Source organism: Phyllobates terribilis, unplaced genomic scaffold, assembly GCF_046119375.1.
Source record: "Phyllobates terribilis strain yellow unplaced genomic scaffold, ASM4611937v1 Scaffold_373__1_contigs__length_1865987, whole genome shotgun sequence".
Classification (NCBI taxonomy): domain Eukaryota; kingdom Metazoa; phylum Chordata; class Amphibia; order Anura; family Dendrobatidae; genus Phyllobates; species Phyllobates terribilis.
This window is the reverse complement of record NW_027363133.1, coordinates 1094155-1120933: the sequence shown is the minus strand read 5'-3', so window position 1 is coordinate 1120933 and position 26779 is coordinate 1094155. Positions and strand designations below refer to the sequence as shown.

At 43.4% G+C, this 26779-nt stretch overlaps 1 protein-coding gene across 4 annotated transcripts in view; it reads right to left on the bottom strand.

Moving 5' to 3' along the window:
* The window catches only part of LOC141223161 (myoferlin-like), a 161783-nt gene that overhangs the window by 72087 nt on the left and 62917 nt on the right, over nt 1–26779 (bottom strand). For 2 of the 4 annotated variants that reach the window (XM_073666783.1, XM_073666785.1), the window contains exons 13-23: nt 25886–25989; nt 25733–25801; nt 25611–25654; nt 23767–23849; nt 17070–17108; nt 11115–11239; nt 10465–10578; nt 8395–8572; nt 8144–8268; nt 6660–6766; nt 2334–2526 (exon numbers count right to left, since the gene is read on the bottom strand). In XM_073666783.1, the coding sequence (XP_073522884.1) occupies nt 2334–2526; nt 6660–6766; nt 8144–8268; nt 8395–8572; nt 10465–10578; nt 11115–11239; nt 17070–17108; nt 23767–23849; nt 25611–25654; nt 25733–25801; nt 25886–25989 (1181 nt within the window). The remainder of the gene's footprint in view (nt 1–2333; nt 2527–6659; nt 6767–8143; nt 8269–8394; nt 8573–10464; nt 10579–11114; nt 11240–17069; nt 17109–23766; nt 23850–25610; nt 25655–25732; nt 25802–25885; nt 25990–26779) is intronic. The other 2 variants (XM_073666784.1, XM_073666786.1) reach the window with 2 other exon arrangements.

Here is a 26779-nt window from a genome sequence, read left to right as displayed (position 1 = left end):
TTTACTCCAAAGTTCAGTTTGGGTACCAAAACTGTACCCAAACTTTAACCTGAACCCCATTGAAAACAATGGGGACCCGAACTTTGGAACTGGAAAGCTCTGTCTTTCATTAGAATGGACTTCCGGGAGAAGTCCGTGATCGGAGTTTAGCACTAGACCCTAAGTGTCCAGTACGAACCCTGAACTTTTAAGTTCGCGTTCGTTCCTCTCTAGTTACTGGTACAATACCTGAGAAAATTACTTTTAAATTCAAAAACAAGAGTGGGGGCTTCGACGCACCCTTGGCATGGCCAAGAGTTTAGTACACCATTATGACCCCTCATTTTGCCTGTTGGAGGGTTTCCCCTACTTTTGATTAATAGTGCTCACTTCCCAAAGCAAGGGCTGCCTAAAGTCATGTGTGCGCAAGTGCACTAAAACGGTCCGACACCTGTCACACGCAGTGTCAATGCCGAGGGGTGTTCTCCATCGTGGCTCCTTACTATGGATACTGCTTAATACACTAAGAAACTCTGAAGTGTAGCGAGTGGCATCAGCAGGGAAGTGAACATGTGTGGCCACTGTGCGGCAACGGGATTAAAACATTGTGCATGGTAGGAGTCAGGCAGTGTCAGTGTAAGAGTGAAGGGAGAGGCGGCGCGGGGCCCGCAAGCGTGGAGGGAGAGGCGGCGCGGGGCCCGCAAGCGTGGAGGGAGAGGCGGCGCGGGGCCCGCAAGCGTGGAGGGAGAGGCGGCGCGGGGCCCGCAAGAGTGGAGGGAGAGGCGGCGCGGGGCCCGTAAGAGTGGAGGGAGAGGCGGCGCGGGGCCCGTAAGAGTGGAGGGAGAGGCGGCGCGGGGCCCGTAAGAGTGGAGGGAGAGGCGGCGCGGGGCCCGTAAGAGTGGAGGGAGAGGCGGCGCGGGGCCCGTAAGAGTGGAGGGAGAGGCGGCGCGGGGCCCGTAAGAGTGGAGGGAGAGGCGGCGCGGGGCCCGTAAGAGTGGAGGGAGAGGCGGCGCGGGGCCCGTAAGAGTGGAGGGAGAGGCGGCGCGGGGCCCGTAAGAGTGGAGGGAGAGGCGGCGCGGGGCCCGTAAGAGTGGAGGGAGAGGCGGCGCGGGGCCCGTAAGAGTGGAGGGAGAGGCGGCGCGGGGCCCGTAAGAGTGGAGGGAGAGGCGGCGCGGGGCCCGTAAGAGTGGAGGGAGAGGCGGCGCGGGGCCCGTAAGAGTGGAGGGAGAGGCGGCGCGGGGCCCGTAAGAGTGGAGGGAGAGGCGGCGCGGGGCCCGTAAGAGTGGAGGGAGAGGCGGCGCGGGGCCCGTAAGAGTGGAGGGAGAGGCGGCGCGGGGCCCGTAAGAGTGGAGGGAGAGGCGGCGCGGGGCCCGTAAGAGTGGAGGGAGAGGCGGCGCGGGGCCCGTAAGAGTGGAGGGAGAGGCGGCGCGGGGCCCGTAAGAGTGGAGGGAGAGGCGGCGCGGGGCCCGTAAGAGTGGAGGGAGAGGCGGCGCGGGGCCCGTAAGAGTGGAGGGAGAGGCGGCGCGGGGCCCGTAAGAGTGGAGGGAGAGGCGGCGCGGGGCCCGTAAGAGTGGAGGGAGAGGCGGCGCGGGGCCCGTAAGAGTGGAGGGAGAGGCGGCGCGGGGCCCGTAAGAGTGGAGGGAGAGGCGGCGCGGGGCCCGTAAGAGTGGAGGGAGAGGCGGCGCGGGGCCCGTAAGAGTGGAGGGAGAGGCGGCGCGGGGCCCGTAAGAGTGGAGGGAGAGGCGGCGCGGGGCCCGTAAGAGTGGAGGGAGAGGCGGCGCGGGGCCCGTAAGAGTGGAGGGAGAGGCGGCGCGGGGCCCGTAAGAGTGGAGGGAGAGGCGGCGCGGGGCCCGTAAGAGTGGAGGGAGAGGCGGCGCGGGGCCCGTAAGAGTGGAGGGAGAGGCGGCGCGGGGCCCGTAAGAGTGGAGGGAGAGGCGGCGCGGGGCCCGTAAGAGTGGAGGGAGAGGCGGCGCGGGGCCCGTAAAAGTGGAGGGAGAGGCGGCGCGGGGCCCGTAAAAGTGGAGGGAGAGGCAGCGTGGGGCCCGTAAGAGTGGAGGGAGAGGCGGCACGGGGCCCGTAAGAGTGGAGGGAGAGGCAGCGTGGGGCCTGTAAGAGTTCACGGGGTGTGGTCTGGGATCTGCATGAGTTGAGGGAGTCAATTAATTTTAGAGTGAAAGGAAAGGAAGCATATGCATTATTTGAAAGTTAAATATTTTAAGTTGATCTTGTATAAATTGGATGGGACAAAAGCCAAAATGTTTTACGCAGCATGTGCCTCTTCAAACACCCCCTCTAGAATCTCTCTTCTTAAAATTTGGCAAGCATGTGATACGTATAACCTGCAAATTACTGACCTCTTCAGCAATCTGCTGCAGTTTTTCCAACCAGTCTTCTATTTCCGGCAGTGTGGCTTTCACATCGGTGGCTTCGCTCCTCATCCGCACGGCTGCCTCCCCGATCAGCTTCAGGGAAGTCTGTCTGAGCTTATAAAGCTGCATGTCCAGCATTGTGACGTGGGACTTTCCTTCCAGGGAAGGCAGCGGTCTCCTAAAGAGAGTAAAACAGAGTGATATATTATTAACAAATTCACAAGCAGGCTCGGACTGGCCCACAGGGAACCGGTGAAACTCATGGTGGGCCCTTTTGCAGGAGTGGCTCCCTACCCTGCAGCCCAACATAAGTAGTATATGGCAATGTACACTGTGTAGATACACTATATACAAAATGTAGGGTACGACTCGTCCTTTATTTAACCAACTAGCTATTATAGAGAAGCATGATGTCCTAGAGAACAAAAAGGAGAAGCTCAAGACCAACCAGTGTCCTCCCTCCCCACCTTTTTGACATAGCTGCATCGGCCCGTTCCTCACTAATCATCTTGGTGCCGTTCAAGGACTTCTGCACTTTGAGGCCTGCTACTATGCGAGTAAATATCCACCTGATCATGGGGCCAAAAGGGCTCTCAGGTCAAGGTAAAAGCCATGCATCACTTAGAGGGCAACCGGAATGGGTCATAAAACTGCACGTACATGCACTGTTACGTCAAACCTGTACGTTTTCAAATGCATTGATAATTAGCATGCAAAAAAATCGTGACGCCATTACTAATCAATATAAAAACTGCAATATTTTGTGGTTAAAATGGCATGATTATGCAGCCAGCTTTCCATTCAAATGGATAGAGAATGTACTGGCCAGGAATGTAACGTTGGCATGTAGCTGAGGAGCGGGTACCAAGAATTAAGGTCACTGGTGGACCCAAGGCTCCCCAGACCAATACCGATCACATGAAAAATCACAGCAAAATCCATGTCAGCGTACCGCGTGGTCATGTTATCTCCAGGAGAGGTTTCCATTCTCTATCGCAGATATTTATAGCGGAAAAGAGAAAATCCATCCATTGTCAGGTATACAGGTAGGAAAGAGCAAGAAAAGGAAAAGGTGAAGATAAATAGACACATACAGAAATGAGATAACAGATAGGAAGGATATCAATAGCTTGTGCTCAGGGGATTGCTTAGACCAGAGATGTCAAACGCAAACACACAGAGGACGTCCCGGGCCAACAAGATACAGAATAGAGGGCCCCACATGGGCCAACAAGATACAGAACAGAGGGCCCCACATGGGCCAACAAGATACAGAACAGAGGGCCCCACATGGGCCAACAAGATACAGAACAGAGGGCCCCACATGGGCCAACAAGATACAGAACAGAGGGCCCCACATGGGCCAACAAGATACAGAACAGAGGGCCCCACATGGGCCAACAAGATACAGAACAGAGGGCCCCACATGGGCCAACAAGATACAGAATAGAGGGCCCCACATGGGCCAACAAGATACAGAATAGAGGGCCCCACATGGGCCAACAAGATACAGAATAGAGGGCCCCACATGGGCCAACAAGATACAGAACAGAGGGCCCCACATGGGCCAACAAGATACAGAACAGAGGGCCCCACATGGGCCAACAAGATACAGAATAGAGGGCCCCACATGGGCCAACAAGATACAGAACAGAGGGCCCCACATGGGCCAACAAGATACAGAATAGAGGGCCCCACATGGGCCAACAAGATACAGAACAGAGGGCCCCACATGGGCCAACAAGATACAGAATAGAGGGCCCCACATGGGCCAACAAGATACAGAATAGAGGGCCCCCCATGGGCCAACAAGATACAGAATAGAGGGCCCCCCATGGGCCAACAAGATACAGAATAGAGGGCCCCACATGGGCCAACAAGATACAGAATAGAGGGCCCCACATGGGCCAACAAGATACAGAATAGAGGGCCCCACATGGGCCAACAAGATACAGAATAGAGGGCCCCACATAGTCTTCCATACAGAATAGAGGGCCCCACATAGTGCTCCATACAGAATAGAGGGCCCCAACATAGTGGTAATGGCTCTAGTATTGCAGGCCAAATAAAACCACCCTGCGGGCCAGTTTGACATGTATGGCTTAGAACGAATATACTGTAACAAACCTCCAGCAGTGAGCAGCACAGATTTCTAGGCTATGAATATATACAGGATTTCATTCACCGACTGCAAACAGAGATCCACACTGGGTGTGGGACTGAATACCTAAATATGTGGTATTACACAATATGCTGCAAATTACAGTGCTGTGCAAATTAATTCTGACAAAGCATTTTTAAAGTAAAATCGTAAGCTGGTTACCAGTCAGTGATTCAAACCAGTTTTAACTATTTTGAACAGGTGTGAGTGTACAACCGTGAGTAACAAAATGTGGTTTGACTGGTTTTAGTCAGAAAATAACATCTAGCTGCCCCCTCAGCTTCAGTTGAGAGCTTGTTTCTGTGAGGAGTGGTTTAGTGTACTTTTTCTCCATGCCACAATTCCAAGTGTGTGAAGAAATTCCTGGAAGAAAATAAAGTAAAAGTGCTGGACTGGCCTGGCAATTCACCAGACTTAAATCCTATAGAAAATTTGTGGAGCATTGTGAAGAGACGTCTTGGCAAAATGGACTGTACAACCAAAGAACGCATGATAAACTGTGCCGTACAAGTGTGGGTCCATGATGAAGAATTGAAGAATATGAAGAATTGAAGAATTTATGCAACAACTTGGTACAATCAATGCCAAAACGCATTGAAAATCTCATATCTGCTAAAGGAGTACATATTTCTTACTAAAATTAGTATGTAGCAGTGCATTATAACATTAAATATTCAAAAATATTTTTTTTTTGGGCTTTGTCCAAATTAATTTGCACAGCACTGTACTTTTATACAACACTTGTTATTTGTGTGCCGGCCTCTTAGTTTTGTGTTATGCCTAGTAACTACAGCTTGGTTACACTATCTTTGGGGAGTGTGTGATACTCAGAAATCTACCCCCCTTTCTCATCAGAAATTCAGGCTGTTGCTTTGGTCTCCCCCATGTTTTACACTGCAGCTTTGCTCGTTCTGATTGGCTGCTGTGTACAGAAAGTCAGTGCATGAAGAACTTTACAAGGATAAGATGGTTGGAATTTAAAAGGAACTAAACCAGTAGCCAGAAAACCTATTACAGAGTCCCCCACTTCACATCCGGTATCTGGAGATTAACCGTCTTAACAGTTATATAAGGACTTGTTGTTTTTGCAGAACAAGCTGTAGTTTTTGAGTTAGTTTCGCACCATTATTTCAAGAGGGATAAAATAGAGGAAAAAAAAAATGTATCTCCTCCTTTACCGGCATTCATTGTTCTGTAAAATTGACCTGGAAACATGATTGCCCATAGCAGTGCGATTATGAAGAATAACGACCTTCATTTTTTTTAAATTTTATTCAAGTAATGAGAAAAAACACAGAACAGGTTTTGTTTTGTGTCACCATTTTCTAAGACTAGTAACATTTTTTTGTTGATGGAACAGAGTGCGGGTTTGTTTTTTGGGTAGCGAGCCAAAGTTTTTATTGCTAACAGTTAAGGGTACAAATGAAGTTTTGATCTCTTATTACATTTTTTTTTTTTTTTTTTTTTTAGGGAGGTGTGGCGACCGAGAAAAACCTCAATTCTAGATTTTTTTCATCTTTAAGGTACTTACATATCGGATTAATCATTTTTATTTTATGTTGTTTAATAGACTGAACTTTTACGGACGTGGTGATGCTAAATGTTTATTTTTTCCCTTTTATATTTTTAATATAATAAAAGGCTAGCGAGAGTTGAGGTTTTTTTTATTTTTTTTTCATTTTTCCATGATTTTTTTTAGTCACCTTAGTGAATTTGAACCTACGATCAGAATTTTGCAGTATATGTAGGTAAAGTCATGGTCTCCTATGGTGCTCAGCCTGTGGCAGAGGACTTCAGCAAACCCCTGGCTGCAATTGTAATCCATCAATCTCGTCGTGGGGGGAAAGGATTGAAGGTGGAATAGAGAGGAGCCAGCACCATCAACCAATTTATTTAAATGCCGCTGTCAGAAATGGACAGCAGCATCCAAATGGTTAACAGCCACGGCTGGAGCTCATGATGCCAGCTATGTAATATAAATTGCATCTACTGTCCGAGGAGGGAGCTGAACTCCTGAGCCCCCCTCCATACATGTGGACCCCTGTTCAGGATGTTTATTCACATACTAATATGTGTGGGGGTCAATAAACCTCGATATTACATTACAATCAATCAGGAAGAACACTCCCATCGTACACATCCATACATACATCGAGTCTTCGATAAGCTGATCGATGAGCTTCAGCCATATTTCTGCCAGTCTCGCATCAGGAATCTTTGCTTGTACTGCGGATTTCAGTGCGGAGATGTTTGATTGCTATAAAACATAGGAACCCAAAAAAATATTTTAAAGGATTGTACCAAATACATTTATTACTCGGGGTCTGACCATTGAGACCCTCACCTATCCTCTTTGCAAATGGAGCGATGATGATCATGATTGACCACGGCTCCATTTACTTCTATGGGACTGATAGAGATATCTGTTTCATCAGTTTTAAAGAAGTTAATGGAGCTGTGGTTGAGTATGTGTACCAAGGCTCCATTCTCGGGATCACATGATCGATCCTTGGCACTTTTTGATTCCTGTATTACGACCCGTCCCATAAGTCCCTGCACTACACATAGCACTAGGTACAGTATATTTACAGCCAATATTGAGAATCACTATATATTATATATATTTGATACCTTATCCCTTTTTTCCCCCTTTCTCCTCCTCCCCTCTTTGGTTATCAAGTTTTAGACAATCCCTTTAAGTCACCTTACAAGTGTCCTATTAAGGCATATGTGCCCACTATGAGCCGCTTACATTGATAAACCAGTCCATCCTTGAATTATTTGAACACACATATATTACTACTTTCTTCCTTAGTGGCCACTTCATTACAAAATTAGCAAAATTGACTTTGCCAACCTTCTCTTCACATAGTCAGATATTTGATATATGATCCCATGAGCTCGACGAATCACCATGGCCATTTTCATATTAAAGAGGGTGATGAGCGAGCCGATTACATAAACGCCCACATTAACACTTAAAAGGGTTTTTTCCCATGAACAAAAGTACATTTTAAATTAATAGATCTTGGAATAATAATAACTTCCACAATTGGATGTGTATAAATAAAATGTTCCTGTGCTGAGATAATCTTATAAATGTGCCCCTGCTATGTACTGTGTAATGGCTGTGTCTGACCGTACAGGAACATGGTCTGATCATACCACAGCTCCTGAGCAGGGGAGGAAGCAAATGAGTATACAGACATTACAGCAGGGGATCACAGCTGATTCTTTCTGTGAGGTAAAACATTTCTCTGCCTGTTTATAAACAAGGTTTTACTTCAAAGAAAGAATCAGCTGTGATCCCCTGCTGTGATTCGTGTATACTCTTTTGCTTCCTTCCCTGCCCAGGAGCTGTGGTATGATCAGACCATGTTCCTGTATGGTCAGACACAGCCATTACACAGTACACAGCAGGGGCACATTTATAAGATTATCTCAGCACAGGAACATTTTATTTAAACACATCCAATTGTGGAAATTATTATTATTCCAAGATCTATTAATTAAAATGAACTTTTGTTCTTGGGGAAACTACTTTAAGAGACTTGTCTAAAATCATTTATAAATCAATTATAACAACTAGAAATTAGAAAAAATAAACACGTATGGACATATACAATTTGCTCACCAGCCTTTCCATCATTGCCTGCAACAAATTGACAACATCAAGTCGATGACAAATGTCTTCCCAGTAGGAAGTTAGTGTTACCACTGGTTTGGTGGACGACCATGGGAGGTAGTAATAGAGGTTACCTGGAAGTGAAGGTAAGCGGTTAATGACGCCATCATCTTTATAAATGAAGTTGATGGACCCGCCGTGAAGGCTTCGTCTCAGAGGGATGGGGACTTGGACTTTACAGAATGTGTGCGCTCACTTACCATCGAATACTGCGCGGCTGTACTGAGTTGTTGACGCAAGAGGTTTACAAGTGCTGTCAAATTTATTGCCGTAGTTTCCGATGCTGACTTCGAATTGTATGGCTTCACCTATGTCTTGTAACATGGTGGCTGAATGGAAGACGGCGCACAAGCTGAACTTCCTCCTGCGCTGATATTTCTGAGTAAGAGACACGTGTCAGGTTACTTACAGAGCGCGGTCAGTATTTAAGTAACATTTTACAGATTCTATATGGACAGAAATAAAAAAGTTAAGTCAATTTGGAAATACACATTTTACATAATAAATACAAGCTGCTGCCTTTATTATAACCCAGAGCTGTATTCACGATTCTGCACATATGAAGATTTCTCACTAGACCATTCTGACAGGTACTGAAATAAGCAAATAAAAAAACAGATATTTCTGGTGAACATGGACATAAAGCAGTTGGCCCCACCTTTGAGGACAATTTTTATTTTTTTTTGGCTTAAATGCTGGCACTTGTGGTATCATTATAACATTTGCACCATTTGCTTTCACGGGCTCTTTGTTTTCCTGCACATTCAACTTTGATGTGGTCATAAATCAGCTCAGAAAAAAAGACAGTTATAAGATTAACAAACTCCCCATCAGACCATCATAGTGGGCTCGCTGGTGGATTACCGTATCAATAAACTCATTATGAAGCCAGAAATAGACAGTGCCAAACAGTCTACAGAAGGCAAACAGGGCAAAATATTAAATGAAATCCACAAGCAAAAATGATTTTTAGCTTGTTGTACATGCATTTTAAGGGTTAGTCTCAAGTTATCTATTGAGCAGCTCAGGAGATATGCAGTCCCCTTACAGTCTCTATTTCCAGGTTTCTGGAAGGCACTCATCATTGAGTGATTGTTCTGGTGAGTAGCGGAGCTGTAGTATTAGTAGAAATATAAAGCTCAGCACAAGTTCTGCTGTAACACATTCAGTTAGCAGTGTTTGTTCTGTAGTGTGTACGGCTATCGCATTTGAACAAGAACAGGGCTCAGGACAGCAAGAAGCCGATGCTGCAGGTTGGCGATTTTGCAAGATTTATAACAGCAACTTGTCAGGAGCTGTGAGGAATGGGGAGGAAGGTGAGCAGCTAACTGCTGTATAGAAATCAACTAGCTGGCGAAAGGTGGCTGGGGTATTAGAAGTTGACACCTCTCTTTGAATGTAACTACTCTGTACACGCTACCCGGGTCTTTGACAGGCATTAGTGGCTGAGATCCATGGAAACCAGCTGTACACTATGAAAGATAAAAGCTTTCATTGAAGGAGAATGACAGCAGATAGAAAAAGCAAGTCAATTGCAAACTTGCTTAATTTCATGCTGTTGAGCAAATTAAAATCAATTTAATAACATGACAATACAAAGAAATATAAGTCCCCAAAAGGTGGACAACTCCTTTAGGCAAATTCCAATTAAGTCTTTGGAGCTTTGCTTACCTTTTAAAATCATCCCAAAATCTAATTTTTTTATTTCCTGTAATGGAGAAGTCTTTCAGATATCAGACAGATGGCAGTCACATGCTATCATCATGGTGACTGGCGGACAGATTTTTAAGCACATCAGATGGATTATTATTTATTAGCCATTTGCACACAACAAATTAGATTGATATTGAGTGGAAAGATATTGGACAGGTAAAAGCACCCTTAAAGAAGTATTCTGGTTATCACCCATCTACTAGATAGATAACGCTTAGATCAGTACTGGCTCCACTATGGGGACCTCCACCGGTCGGTAGAACATGGCCACAAGTCAGCAGCCGGAAGGAGTTGAATGGAGTGGCAGGATGTACATGCCAAAAGATCGTAGGGAATCAGATTACAGGTTTCGCTTTACCATGGCTCAGATACAGTAGTATTCTGAGGATCTCCTGACTGAGCAATCTTCAAAAAAATATCAGAACAAAGCAAAACTGAACCCATGAGGTGTCACCTGGCATCCCAAGTCCTTGCGATCCAAAATGATTTCCACAACTCACGCTGGATGTGCTAAAAAACCATTTAAATCACAAGAATGGAGTCACGGATGGACTTACCTCTACAACGAGTATATCATCACTTGGTATATCATCAATCTTTTTGGCTGGTGTGCCATCAAGTTTGGTTGTCAGTTCAACAAGGATTCTTCCCCTATAAGCTACACCTTCTCCCTGCAACATGAAGAGCGCCATCATCAGTCATGACTTGTATTACATTCAAAACTCTTTTTCCGATGGTGACAGATGGGCTTGTTCCAGGACTGGGGATGCATGAGCCCACCAGAGGAAATGTAGAGCCCATACTCCACCCATGTTTTATTTGCATTGTACACATTGCGGTCATCATTTGACGCTAGTCTGTGCTAGCGGGCAAAAGCGAGGTTAAACAAAAAAAGTGACTTCTGGCGTTTCGCGCCACTCTCACTTTAGGTTCGACAGAGTGGGTGGACCTGAGGAAGGACGAGGGTGTGGCGAAACCTGCAAGTTAAAGTCATAATGAGCAGCGGCGTTCGCTATGCCACAAACCGTACTCCAACAGAGGCATAATCATATTCTACTGCTGGACCTTTGGGGTCCATTATGGTATCAGGCCTACTTGAAGATCCGCTTGTGCTCTGGTGGACCAGTCCAACTCTGGTCACAAATATAGAATTAGTCCTAAAATAGGACGTATAGTAAATTAGTATTTCATTGCTGTTCTAAAGTACCTTTCCAAAGTTGAGATCATCATACGGGTCAGGAAATCCAGTGAATTCTCTTGGGCTCCCATATAGATTAAGGTAACAAGGTCCGAAAGTCGGCAGGAACCCAACCTCCTTGTCACTACCTGCTGCTTGGAAAGATCACACTGGGATTAGGAAAATAGGCCGGAAGGAAAACTAATTCTAAAATAGAAGCTGTCTCTATACAATGAGCATGGTGGAGAAATACTGGAGGAAACATTTATATTCCGATGGACAGAGAGAGGTGCCCATAGGTTTATAAAGGTTTTTCCATCCAACAAAGTGCTGACATATTGCTAGGAAATGAAGGTCTGACCTCCACCAATCCAGAAAATTAAGGGGCATGCAGCACAAATATAGCACTCTGCCCCTTTACTCTTTATCTTGCAAAGTGACACCCAGCAAACAACTGCAGCGCATCATGGGTTAAGAAGAAATGAGAAAGAAACTCGGAGTTAAAAGGAGTTTAAATCGGAGTTGACCCAGCGCCACAACTTTTTTTTTGTAGAATTGTGAAGGTCCCAAAAGGTCAGACCTTTACCAATCTTGGGTTGACAACATGCCAGCACTTTATCAGATGAGAAAACTCATTTAAAAAGGGATTCTCCATGAATAGACAAAAAAAATAAAAAAAGATTAATTATGAAAATATTCCAAAATACCTTTAATTAACAAAATCACATTCATTTTGTCTATGGAGGTAATCACTGCAGTACATTAAAATTGCATATGTCTTATTACACTGACAGAAAACGGTCCTAGAAAGTTAATAGGACAGGAGCCTGTGAGCATGTGCAATAGGATGCTCGGAATTCTCCCTGTGGATATTCTGATCTAATACGGGCGACACCAAGGGTGCGGAGACTAAGACGATGAAGACGACGCTGCTGCTCACACTGCTGAGCGGCTGCGGTGACCTGCAGATAACAGGGCTGTACAAGGCGTTACGAGCCTCCTACTGCACATGCTCAGAGCCTCCTGTCCTCGTAGTATTATAGGTTAGTTTTTGGTCATAGAATTTTCATGTATTATAATTACTACGCCCCTAGACAAAACAAGTGTGATTTTCTAATTAATGACATTTAGAAAAGCATTCATATTTATTAAAGGGGTTGTTCACTTCTTGACCTGAATGTTTGCTCCCTAGAAAATAAAAACACTTATACTCACCATTCCAACGGTGTCGGCACTCACGTTCCCGGGGCTCACGTGCGGTTGTCATGAAACATGTGTCCTGTGCCTGATCAGCGCTGGCATTGCTATGCCCGACTTTGAACGCATTATTGACCGGCCAATCGCTGCCCTCATGTCCTCATGATAACGCATACATCCGAAGGCGAAGATAGCGACGTCAGAGGTGATTGGGCGCAGAGCTCGTGTGTCATAACCACACGGGAGTCCCAGGACCGCGAGTGCTGACACCACTGGAACAGCGCCGGCACGGGAGGGGAGTATAAGTGTTGTTATTTTCACAGGGGCAAACATTCAGATCGAGAAGGAGTTGTTTTAGTAGTGGACAACCTCTTTAAGAAAAGGAAAAAAAAATATTTTGCTATTCCCAGAGAACCCTTTAAATTATTCAGCTTCTGAGATTTTTTTTTTTTTTTTTTTTAAAGGGAATTTGTTAGCAACATCTACCCCTCCTCAGCTGTCTATATGGGCATGTAGGTGTTAGATAAGGTATCATTTTACTCAACTGAGATCTGTGATCCGATGTCAGATTCCGAAGAAATCCAGGTTTTTCTTATATGTAAATGAGCTGTTAAGATCTATGAGCCGGAAAAGATCTCCCCGAGAATCTGCCTTCAGAGATGATTTTAAATGAAAGGGGGCATTACCAGTGTGAGACATGTAGATCAGGAGAGCAGACGGTCAGTTATTACATGTCTCACACTGATAATGTCCCCTTACATTTTTTATAAGCTCTGGAGACCGATTCTCTGGGAGATCTGTGTCTGGCCCATAGATCTTAACAGTTCATTTACATAAAAGAAAAATGTGGATTTCTCTGGAATAAAACATCAGATCACAGATATCAAGGTATTCAGCTTCCTATGATCTACGTGCCCATATAGATGGCTTAAGAGGGTTGATCTTACTGAGATTCCCTCTCCGCCATTTAACATCATCTGCTCCTCAGCAATATAGCTGCATGCTGGTACCACAGTAAGCAACTGACATTTGAGAGGGGAAAGGAAAGAAAAAAAAAAAAAAAAAAAAAGCACAGAAAAAAAGGACAGGACGGGGAAAAAAAAAAAAAAAGGGAAAGAAAAAAAAGAATAAAAAAAAAAACGGACAGACGGAAAGACAGATCGTTCTAAACATACTAGTCATGCCCAGATAAGAGAAACTTGTATTTTAGGAATAGTTTTCCCTTCTAGAAAGGCTATTTTATTATGTTTTGTACTTTTTCTTCATTATTCTAGCATTGCGAAAGCTTTATTTGAGGCAATAGTACAGAACAAAATAAAACAGCCTAGAATTAAAGGCATTTTTTTAGGATTTAAAAGTGTTGAAATTAGCACTTAGTCATTTTAATATTCTGTTTTCTGAATGTGCATCACGTGAACCAGGGCGAATCTGGAGTACAGCGATATCAGCTTATTGTCTTAGCTGTAAATATTGTAAGAGCAGAGGCGATTAGTTGCAGCAGGCGTTAGGGAATGCATTGTACGTGTTAGTATGTCACAGTTAAAGGGGCATTACAGGTACTAGTTTTACCATTTGCTCAAACTATAATATCCCTTTAAGTAGGAGATACTAAAATCCAAAATGAAAAAGTATTTCAAGTTATAAAATGATACCTGCACTTATGAGTTACTGTACTATGACACGATGAATTTGCTGGACCAGCAATTGCCTAATATATTTTTAATAAAAACGGTAATTGACTCATACCCGTTAACTGTGGGAACAAAGTAAAAAATTGAGCAGCCAAATACAACCTATAGAATGTCATAATAAAAAAGGATATCAATTCTACTGATATTCAAGGCAATCACATGCAAATGCCTTAAAATGCAAGTACTATCCTGCAAACATGACTGACATGAAGACCTGCTACATTTTTTTTTAGGCGGCTCCCATAGCTAATGGGATGGTCCCCTTAAAGGGAACCTGTCATGTTGAACTTGGTGTCTGATCTGCAAGCAGAAAGTTCTGGATCAGGAGGAGTGAAGCAGATTAAATTTATAGTTTTGAAGGAAAGATTCAGTGTAACATTCTATTTCTTAAAATCCCTGCTTTTTCTGGGCTTAGGAGTCAAGTGGGCGGTCCTATTAAGAAATATGAAAGTGCTCCCTGTAGAACCACGCATAACGAGATAGCCATCAGTCATGGAGTAGGACCGCCCACTGAACTCCTCAGCTCAGAATGAGCAGATCATCAGACCAAAAAATCAAAAGTTATACTGATTTTAACATAAAGCTCCTCCTGTTCTATAACTCGCTTCCTGAAGAATCAGACTAGCAGGTTCCCTATAAGAAAATAGTATTAGGAAACTGCTGTGCAAATTTCCTAAAAATTGCCCAAAAAAAGTAGAGATACCATTGAAACTTATTTTTTATGGATTACATATGATTGTTTGTATTATTCAGCTGATTTGCAATTATTAAAATTACACACACACACACACACACACACACACACACACACACACACACACGTAAAATATATTTTTGGAGGGTATTGCCAAGAAAGGTGTCCCACAGCTTTTAAATAGAATAAAAATGTATGGAGTATAATAGTTTAAGGGAAATCCAGTCCCAAAATGTATGTTGTATATACCATAAAGGTGTGTTAGTAGATCACAATATGGAGTGGAAGCTTGTACCTTGCCTAGAAAAGAAAGTCTGTGGTTGGTGGCACGAAAAAATCCCAAAAAACACCAATTTCAATGGTCAGGGACAACACTTGAAGTGGCATGAATTGTATGTCCACCAGTGTTCAGGTGCCGGGTGGTGCACCAACAAACTACTCTTTTTCGGACAGGGTATTTAAATATAGGGCTAGGGAAGCAAACCCAATCTTTGCCTTGTGTGAAGTAAAGCCTAGCTAAACTATGAATGGTTTTGTCTAGTGACCGAAATCTCTGATGGTAGCCCAATGACTTCAAGAGGCTACCCTTCAAATTGGAAATCAGTAGTGGTCCAAAGACATGGACTACACTGGTGCCATCTTCTCTTACCTAATCTATGACAGATTAAGATGAATGATAGATTTGTATGCATGTCTGTAGAAGAATTTGGAAAAATTAAAAAAGGTTCTCCACTGCTGTCATATTAAAGTTGACCAAAGTCGCCAGATTGTATGGCAATTCAACGCAGCGGCAGCCCGAAAGTCAACGCAGCAGCAGCCCGAAAGTCAACGCAGCGGCAGCCCGAAAGTCAACGCAGCGGCAGCTTGAAATTCAACGCAGCGGCAGCCTGAAAGTCAACGCAGCGGCAGCCTGAAAGTCAACGCAGCGGCAGCCTGAAAGTCAACGCAGCGGCAGCCTGAAAGTCAACGCAGCGGCAGCCTGAAAGTCAACGCAGCGGCAGCTTGAAATTCAACGCAGCGGCAGCTTGAAATTCAACGCAGCGGCAGCCTGAAAGTCAACGCAGCAGCAGCTTGAAATTCAACGCAGCGGCAGCCTGAAAGTCAACGCAGCGGCAGCCTGAAATTCAAAGCAGCGGCAGCTTGAAATTCAAAGCAGCGGCAGCCTGAAATTCAAAGCAGCGGCAGCTTGAAATTCAACTGCTCAATGGTTTTGTTCTCAAGGTAGAGGATACGCCGCTACCAGATAAGTCTGGCAGCGGATTGCTCCATTCTTTCCATATAGAATACAAAGGCTTAGCCAAACTGAGCATTCACATCTGTCAGAATCAGGGGAGAGATCTGTTTGGCCAAAGTGTATGGGCACCCTTAGGCCCGAATATAAAGCGATATCAGTCCAAAATGTACTAAAGCTCATGGCTCTTCAAGAAAAAAGTAATGTTACAGACTGACTAATGGGGTATGGTCACTGGCCCTACTGTCATGGAATAAAAGAGAAATTGTCAGTCTGCCCCTGCATAAGGGCAATGCCAACTTTAGTACTCAACCCTGGGCTGATTTGTAGCACCTCTGTGGTAAGACATCAGAGCCTTCATTGGCAATACGAAGGGTAAAAGGACGAATTTCAATTTTTATAAAATATCAATTTACAATGCATTTTGGGAAAAAGTTAAGATTAAAGTTAGATTGTTAAAGGTTGTTGATTAGTAGGGTCTAGTCACACGGACATGAACCATGCAGCACTGACTGAACTGGATCTGTGAGCAGAATCAGACATGTGTATTTTACATAGCCCACTAACAGTGTATGTTCACACACAGCAGATATTTCTGCAAAGGTCCCATACATCAGCTTGCAGACATCCATGCAAATGCTACAAACACAACCCCAATTACATGTATGGACTTTATGCTAACAAATCTGCCAAGTCTAATCTAATAAAATTGGCTACAGACTAATGTATAGATCATGTAGTTAAGGCGGTCATGTCAGGACACCGCATTATACAATTAATTTGCTGTGGGTGAACTGCTATAAATATATATTAATACATGTGTGAATAAAAGCTAGGAAACGTGTAGGTGCTATATGTAAGGTTGGAGGTAAGGGGTATAGAGGACAATGGAAACCCTGCAGTGGCTATAGGACACTTTGGATTCTGCGCACTGTGATCCAGTCAGTTCTAGGAGAAGCCACATAGCAAAGACATAGAAAGATCATGTATGTATGTATGTATACATCCATGCAGACTCCAGCGCCAAAACTGTATTTTCCTTAAAAAACAAACAAAACAAAAAAAAAAGTACATTTAATTTTTAAATATTAGGACCAAAACTATGGAGTCACAGTTTGGGCAGTGGGTTGCAACAATCAAAAATTGGAATGAAATCACACCACGATATACACCTTCTAATGCCGTAGACCCAACGCCCGAAGTCTCACTGTCTATATTACAAAAAGAAAATGGTTAAACAGTACACATCGGACACAATTCAATACAAAGCAATCTGCTCAAAGATATCTGGCAAAAGAAAATGAACGTATAACGAGCACAAATGCAGCAACAATTAAGTGGTTAAAACATAAATGTAGGAAATCAAATACTAAATTTCCCACAAGTTATAATCAAGGCTGTGTCCACATCTGCATCGGAGGTTAGGTCAGGAGTTTCCCCCAGAGATTGCCATATTTGATGGGAAGAGTAGTGCAGAACTTCACATCAAAATGAGGGGAATCAGGACCATGAATTAAATCTCAATGGGGTCTATCAGGTGCTCCTGGTACCGGTCGTACAATGGATTTGGCACAGGGACGCAGCTGTAAATGAGCCCAAGAGACACTAAAAATACCAAAGCTTATAAAAGGTGTTGTTGACAATTATTTTTATATTTATTTTTACTTAAATGCATAAAATTCAGACTAAAAATCAGTTTTGCAATTGGGGGGGTCATTAAAAATTTTGCAACAGTTGCCTTTTTTTCAATGTACCTTGCTTTCCTTCACATTCAACTTTAATCAGGTCTGTGTTCATAAATCAGCCGGAGAGTTACAAACTGTCCTGTCCGGCTCAGAACCAGCTCACTGACAGATTCTCAGTTAACTCATTATGCAGCCAGCAATAGACAGTGCAGCACAGAGGCAAATGGTGCAACATTGTTCATGAAAAAACACATGCAAAAGTGATTTTAGCCCCAAATACAAGTAAAAAAATAATTCTCCAAATGATCAGTCATAAATGTCTGAGAAAAGTTATGCCCTAGAGGTGAGACCAGCATCCATCTGCCCAGCCCCCAAAACACCAGGTAAGGTTACTACTGCATTTAGGCAAGAAATGAATGTAGAGGTGGCCGCACACAGGCGCAGTTCTCTCCATCGCCGAACGGTGTGCTGCCTCCCTGGCGCTCGAGTCCGGCACATCGCGGATCGGGTTGACAGGTTACTGGGTGGGGCTGGCGAAGACCCAGCGGTCATGGTCCACATTGGCACCAATGACAAAGTGAGTGGTAGATGGAGGGTCCTTAAAAATGATTTCAGGGATCTAGGTAGGAAGCTTAGGGCAAGGACCTCCAAGGTAGTTTTCTCAGAAATACTACCAATCCCGCGAGCCACACAGGAGCGCCAACGGGAGGTTAGGGAGGTGAATAAGTGGCTAAAGAGTTGGTGCAAGGCAGAAGGGTTTGGGTTCATGGAGAACTGGGCCGACTTCGCTGTCGGCTACAGGCTCTACCGTAGGGACGGGCTGCACCTCAATGGGGAGGGTGCAGCGGTGCTGGGGAAGAAGATGGCTAATAGGTTGGAGGAGTTTTTAAACTAGAGACGGGGGGGGGAAACCAAGGAAATAGGTGGGATGTGAGGCAAGCAAGGGGGAAGGGGAGAAGTGAATATAATGAGGGTGGAGAGGGGGGTGGGGATAGTACAGTTAGATCATTAGAGAAGAATAGGATGCTAAATAACCCCAAAGTTTTATCTTGCATGCTGACCAACGCAAGAAGCCTGACCAATAAGGCGGATGAGCTGCGGGCGCTTATATCGGAGGAGAGGTATGACATCGTAGGTATAACAGAGACTTGGCTAGACGATAGCTACGACTGGGCGGTAAATTTAACAGATTATAGTTTATTTAGAAGGGACCGGAAACAGGGGAAGGGCGGAGGAGTCTGCTTATATGTAAAGTCACGTCTAAAGCCCAGACTAAGGGAAGATATAGGAGAGGGAGAAGAGGGGGGTCGAGTCCATGTGGGTAGAGATAGAGGGGGCAAAAAATAATAATAAAATATTACTGGGGGTCTGCTATAAGCCACCCAATATAACAGAGGAGAATGAGAAACTGCTATTAGGACAAATAGACAAAGTAGCAAAACATAATGAGGTGATTGTAATGGGGGACTTCAACTACCCGGATATTGACTGGGAAACAGAAACCTGTAGATCGCAGAAAGGAAAAAGGTTCTTGACAAATATCAAGGATAATTATCTCTCCCAACTAGTGCAGGAACCAACGAGAGGGAAGGCAGTGTTGGACTTAATATTGACTAATAGGCCTGATAGAATAACTGAGGTACAGATAGGGGGGCACCTAGGTAATAGCGATCATAATATTATCAATTTCAAAATGCCCTTCAGAAGGGTTATCAATAAGGGAACAACTAAAACATTAAACTTTAGGAGGGCGAAGTTTGATCAGCTGAAAGAAAACCTTCAACTTATAGACTGGGACAAAGTTCTTAATCAAGGAAATACGAATAGTAAATGGGAAACCTTCAAAAGAATTCTGAATACTCAGTGCGAGAGGTATATACCGTATGGGAATAAAAGGGCCAGAAATAAGAGGAAACCAATATGGTTGAATAAGAACGTAAAAGGGGCGTTAAATAGCAAAAAAGAGGCATTCAAGAGATTAAAACAGGAAAACAGCAAGGAGGCACTAATGTGTTACAAGGAAAAAACGAGAACCTGTAAAAAACAAATAAAAATAGCAAAGGAGGAAACAGAGAGACGTATTGCTAGGGAAAGTAGATCAAATCCCAAACTGTTCTTTACGTATATAAATAGTAAAAGGATTAAATCGAATAATATTGGACCGATAAAAAGTGATGAAGGCAAAATCATAGAGAAAGATGAGGATAAAGCTAATCTATTAAATAAATTTTTTTCGTCAACTTTCACAAAGGAAAAAGAACTAACAGGCGAAATGAGAAGTGACAAGCTTAATCCTCCACTAAGTATGACAAATCTAACCCAAGCTGGGGTACAGAAACGCCTCAGTAACATTAAAATAAACAAATCACCAGGACCTGATGGCATACACCCACGGGTACTAAGGGAACTAAGTAATGTGATAGACAGACCGTTATATCTTATATTTAAGGACTCTGTTGAGACTGGGTCTGTACCACTTGATTGGCGACAGGCGAATGTAGTGTCAATATTCAAAAAGGGAGCGAAAAGTGACGCCGGAAACTATCGGCCGGTGAGTCTGACGTCCGTTGTGGGCAAAATTTTTGAAGGCTTTATTAATGAGGCAATCATGGAGCATCTTGATGCTAATAATCTATTAACCCCGAACCAACATGGATTCATGAGGAATCGCTCCTGCCAAACAAACCTGATTGACTTCTACGAGGAGGTTAGCTCTCGAGTAGATCAGGGGGAACCAGTGGATGTCGTGTATCTCGACTTCTCAAAAGCGTTCGATAGCGTGCCACATAATAGGTTGGTATACAAAATGAGAATGATGGGGCTGGGGGAAAATGTCTGCAAGTGGGTAGCTAACTGGCTAAAGGATAGAAGGCAGAGGGTGGTTATAAATGGAATATACTCAGATTGGGTAAGCGTCACTAGTGGGGTACCACAGGGGTCTGTACTAGGCCCAATGTTATTTAATATCTTTATTAACGACATAGTCAACGGGATAAATAGTAAAATATCAATATTTGCAGATGACACAAAGTTATGTAAAACAATTAATACAAAAGAGGACAGTGCAGACCTACAGAGGGATTTGGATAAGCTGGGTAGGTGGAGCATTAAATGGCAAATGAGGTTTAACGAGGAGAAATGTAAGGTCATACATATGGGAAGGAAAAATGGAAGTCACCAGTACTCACTGAATGGGAAATCATTGGGGAATTCAAAGATGGAGAAGGACTTGGGCATCTTGATTGATCGCAAACTAAATTGGAGTGCCCAAAGTCAGGCCGCTGCTGTAAGGGCAAACAGGGTAATGGGATGTATCAGAAGAGGTATAGCTGCAAAGGAGGAGAACATTGTTCTTCCACTGTACAAAGCACTGGTCAGACCACACTTGGAATACTGTGCTCAGTTATGGGCCCCAATATATAGAAAGGATATAAATGAGCTTGAAAAGGTACAAAGGAGGGCAACAAAATTAATAAAGGGAATGGAGGGACTGCAATACCCAGAGAGGTTGGCAAAACTAGGACTATTCAGCCTGGAAAAGAGAAGGTTGAGGGGGGACATAATAAAGGTGTACAAATATGTTAGGGGACAGTATAGAGATCTTGCCCGGGATTTGTTCAAAAGGAGGAATATTACGGTAACAAGAGGGCATTCACTAAGACTGGAAGAGAAAAGGTTTCAGCACCAGCATAGGAAGGGGTTCTTTACGGTAAGAGCAGTGAGAATATGGAATTCACTGAGTGAGGAGACGGTAATGTCGGATTCACTACACCAGTTCAAGCGGGGACTGGATGCTTTTCTAGATACCAGGCAGATTTCAGCATATACTTAAAAATAGAATAAAATAGTAGGTTGATACAGGGATTTATTCTGACTGCTGGTTTCAGAGTCGGGAGGGAATTTTTCCTCAGGTGAAGATTGGCTAAATCATTTGGGGTTTTTGCCCTCCTCTGGATCAACTTTAGCAACTACAGAACTTACAGGTCGAACTTGATGGACGCAAGTCTTTATTCGGCTTTACAAACTATGTATCTACTTTCTCATGAAGGTGAATGGAGAGCGCTGCACCAAAGAGCGACCATCTATCTACTCATTCTCTGCCTGAATGCTATGGCCAAGGGACCATCCTGGAGATCGGTGCAAGGGTCCCAGCGGTGGGGTCCTTAAACACTCTACGTTTCGAATAAAACAGTTTGAAAATCCTGCTGAGGACACAGGGAAAGATGAAAGGAATCTGATGCAGTCCCTGGCCAGATTCTCCATGCCCCAGGGGATTTAACAGCGCACACCCCATGCACCCACATGAGAGAGACCTGTCAATCAACTGGAGCGGGAAGAATCCAGATGGGGACCATATCGGACTCCTCTCATCTCTCTGTATGGCTCCCGCCTTCTTTGTGCAGCCAGGCTCTGATTCATGATACCTGTAGTTTTGGAAGCATGAATCGACTGACAGGTTCCCTTTAAATATGGTGAATGCCTTCAGACAATTTTATTCCCAGATGTCCTTCAAATAAGGAAATTCTGCAATTTTCACACTGGCTAATGGGCCTAACACTAGACTCACCCTGCCTCAGACTACTCATTGGGCTCATTATCATCACAATTACAATGAAAGCCAACAGGCTTATATATAATAATAGATAATACAGGATCCATCATACACAATAGGTGATTTTCTCAGCTCACCTCCTCCTCCTCCCTACACAATGACCTTTGCTCCGATTATAGCATGCTCACATAACGCTTCCACAAAAACAGAGTGGCTCAGTCTACTGGTGTCAATATCCATATGAAGAACAGAAAGTAACAGTCTAATATCAGGCCTAGAGGCCAGTGTGAAAACTGCAAGAGCTTGTTTTTTATATAAACACATGAACATACATTTATATAGCTTGGCATAACTGTTACACCTATGGAGGTGTTTTGGGGGCTGAGTACCAAGATGGCAACAGCAACGGGCACTTGGAAGCACAGCCAGAGGAGTACCAAGATGACAGGGCCAGTAGGCACTTGAAAGCCCATGCAGAGAAGTACCAAGATGGCAGTGACAGTAGGCACTAGGAAGCTCATGCAGAGGAGTACCAAGATGGCAGTGACAGTAGGCACTAGAAAGTCCATCCAGAGGATACAAAGATGGCAGTGACAGTAGGAACTAGGAAGCTCATCCAGGGGAGTACCAAGATGACAGTGACAGTAGGCACTAGAAAGCCCATGCAGAGGAGTACCAAGATAGCAGTGACAGTAGGCACTAGAAATTCCATCCAAAGGATACCAAGATGGCAGTGACAGAAGGCACTAGGAAGCTCACCCAAGGGAGTACCAGGATGGCAGTGACAGTAGGCACTAGAAAGCCCATGCAGAGGAGTACCAAGATGGCAGTGACAGTAGGCACTAGAAAGCCCATGCAGAGGAGTACCAAGATGGCAGTGACAGTAGGCACTAGAAAGCCCATGCAGAGGAGTACCAAGATGGCAGTGACCGTAGGCACTAGAAAGCTCACCTCTAGGGCATAACTCATATATACACATACACACACTGATTTTAAAAAGTAAAAAAAATTGTACATTTAACAAAAAACAAAAAACTCCAGTCTTTTTCTGATGAGATTTCCGTTAAGTAGAGCGCACATATAATATAATGAATCATGTCTGTAGCTCATTTACCATTTCAATTCGCATAAGAGCAGCACAGTAATCATTTCTGCAACCTACTGCTTCCAAATCTGACCTCGTATTGTTAGTTTGCTTGACATGGACCATAGAGTACAGCATTATAGTGGTTCCGATTGATAGAAGTGAGGCATTTTGGGAATCCCCTATACTACGTGTCCTCCATAGATCTAACAGTTATGCCAAGCACTAGAGGTGGAGGGCTTGTCTCACATTTGTTCTTCAGGAGCACACCGCTCTTCTGCCTTCTGGCTTCCTGCTTGCCAGGGTGCGCTGCGCTCCTGAAGAGTGACAGGTCCTAACAGCAGCATGGATTAGCCGCTGGCCACAAATGCGTGCTCCCCAATGCTGCTAGCAGAGGCAGCTTTGCACACTCACAGCATACAGTATTTGATAGAGCTTAAATTGCTTCGGTTCCACGTGGATAGTACACAATGGAAGTGTCGGATTAACCACATACATACAAGAAAAACAGTAATAAACTCAATGTGCCTGCAGAAGCATTGCCTCACCTTCCATATCTCCACCAGATGCAGCAATTTTTGACAAACTCAAATTAGTGGTTCCAACGGCATCGTTCTTGGTGAGTCTGTCCCTGAGCAAAAATAAAGTGTATTCAAAAAGTTATAAATTGGAATAGATTAAGACTAAATGGATCCGCTCTAGTTAAAAAAAAAAAAAGAAAAAGTAAATAAAATGATAAAACTATAGCATATAAAAAAAAAAAGTGATAATCATAATCATCAATAATTAGATCAGATTATTTTAAATAATATTAAATGGACTCCAAGAAAAAAACTAGGCTATAAGACGAATTGTGATGTCTTGAACCACCACAGGTCTACTGACCCAAACATGCCTTGAGAAAGCACCCTTGTGTGTGAGCAACGCGCGTCGGGCGGCTTGTGGCGGTTTTCCCAGTACTATGGGTAGGTAAAAATGGGACATAGCCCCCACGCAAAACTTAAATGTCTAAACTGGTAATAGTCCACTTTAGACTTGAACACTTGCGAGTTTTGCCGGTTGTTGCTATTTTGCAGTAACATGAACAATTTTAAATTTAATGTTGAGTGTATTCTGACATTTCTTAAACCACCACTGCCTATGTCTACTTGGATTAATCCCCTTTGCACAACTCTTTCGGTCTGTGCCTTTGCTTATGTGTAGCACATGACTTTTTAAATTGAATTTAATAAAAATTGATTGATTTTATAAAAAAAAAAAAAAAAAAAAAAAAAATTCTGTCAGTGGCTTTTTTTGGATATGATGTACCCAGATTTATGTGTATATATGGAGTAATCCACTGCTAATACTTGTGTAGTAATTAACGGACTTTGTCATGTCTCCAGCCGGACTTCACAGTATATGCATTTGAGGCTGTTGACGTTGGATCAGGAGACCAACAGCTAATTTGGAAATTGCAGTCTGTGAAATTTGGATTTGTAAAACCGGCCTAAAAGCAATACAAAAATCTAAAATAATTATACTGTTAGTAAAATATTTTTTTTATAAGTAAATAAAAAAACAAGGCTTAGAAACATTAAATTAATAAATGAATAAAAAGGGTTGTACCATAAACATTTATCACCTATCCACAGGAGAGATGATAAATGTATTATCACTACAGGTCTGGTTTCGGAGAGACTTACCTATTACGAGAACAGGAGTCCCAAAGTTTGTGTGAACACAACATGTGAGACTGTCCCTCCAGTAAATAGCACAGTGGTCACACATGCTCACTACTGCTCTACTCATAGAGAAGATTGGGGACCTTGTTTTTATGATCGGTGGGGGTCCCGTGGTCGAGCCCTCAGCAATCATATTTATCATCTATCCTGTGGACATATTCTTCTTGGGACAAACCATTTAAAGGGAATCTGTCAGCAGGTTTTTGCTACCTCATCAGAGAGCAGCACAATGTAGGCAAAGAGACCCTGAATCCAACGATATATCACTTAGTATACTGGGTGTATCGGTTCTGACACAGTTTTTAGATTTAGCAATGCAGCTGAGAAAGCTGCCCCCAACCACATCAGGCTGTGTATTTACATAGTCTATAGACCGTGAGCTGCTTATCACAGGAGGGGGCGGAGTCGGAAGAATGCTATGATAATGTCCTTATGATAAAACCTTCAATGAAAGTAAACAGCACAAAGCCTGACATGTGACACATTGAGTTCAGTTTTTTTTTTTTAACCCCTAGCTCATGCGGTGCTTAGATTACACAGCAAAAACCTCCTGACAGATTCCCTGTAATGCATTCATCAACTATAAATTCACTAATCGATAAAACTGAATGACCTTCGAGAACATTTACTGGTACTTTTATATCTCTATACAGTCAGCTGTCACTTACCAGTCGTATACAGTGAGTCTTATATTCTCACACACAGAGGGAAACTGCAAGAACAAATATAGTTCCATGTATTACATGTATATACAATGACCTGCTCAGTACCTGCAGATAATAAATCTAACCTTGATCTGAAGATTGACAGCCTGGTTCCATTCTGGATTAGCATTTTTTTCTATAGTCCTCGTAGAGACCTGTACAGACAGAAATTGTTCTATAAAAAAAAAATACATTATCCTTACATACGATTAATTTTTTATGTTAACAGAAAGTTTTACCTTCTTGCCAGCAAAAGCCACTTCCACAAATGGATCAACTAAATTTTTCTTATCAGAGTCTCCTCCAAAGAGTTGCTTAACCGACTGTGCAAACGCATCATCCACTAAAGACAAACACCAGTGATGAGAGATGTTAAAAGCTTATTTTACTTAAAGGGGTTTTCCCATGAACAAAAGTTAATCTGAAATTAATAGATCTTGGAATAATAATAAATTCCACAATTGGATGTGTTTAAATGAAATGTCCCTGTGTTGAGTTTATATTCACTTGCTGTGTGTGTCTTGTTTGAGAGACGTACAGATGGTTTACCTTTGTTTTCTCTGTCAGTTTTCTCTTCGGTTCTTATTTCTAATGAGGTCAACAACTAAAATGTTCCTGTGCTGAGATAATCTTTTATAAATGTGCCCCTGCTGTGTACTGTGTAATGGCTGTGTCTGACCGTACAGGAACATGGTCTGATCATACCACAGCTCCTGGGCAGGGGAGGAAGCAAGAGAGTATACAGACATTACAGCATGGGATTGCAAATGATTCTCTCTTTGCGGTAAAACATTGATTAAAAACAGGCAGTCAAATGTTTTACCTCACAAAAAAAAAAAAATCAGCTGCAATCCCATGCTGTTATACCTGTATACTTTTTTGCTTCCTCCCCTGCCCAGGAGCTGTGGTATAATCAGACCATGTTCCTGTACGGTCATACACAGCCATTACACAGTACACAGCAGGGGCACATTTATAAAAGATTATCTCAGCACAGGAACATTTTAAGTATTGACCTCATTAGAAATAAGAACAGAAGAGAAAACAAAGGTAAACCATCTGTACGTCTCTCAAACAAGACACACACAGCAAGTGAGTATAAACCCACATCTTAGTTAAACAACTCAGCTCTC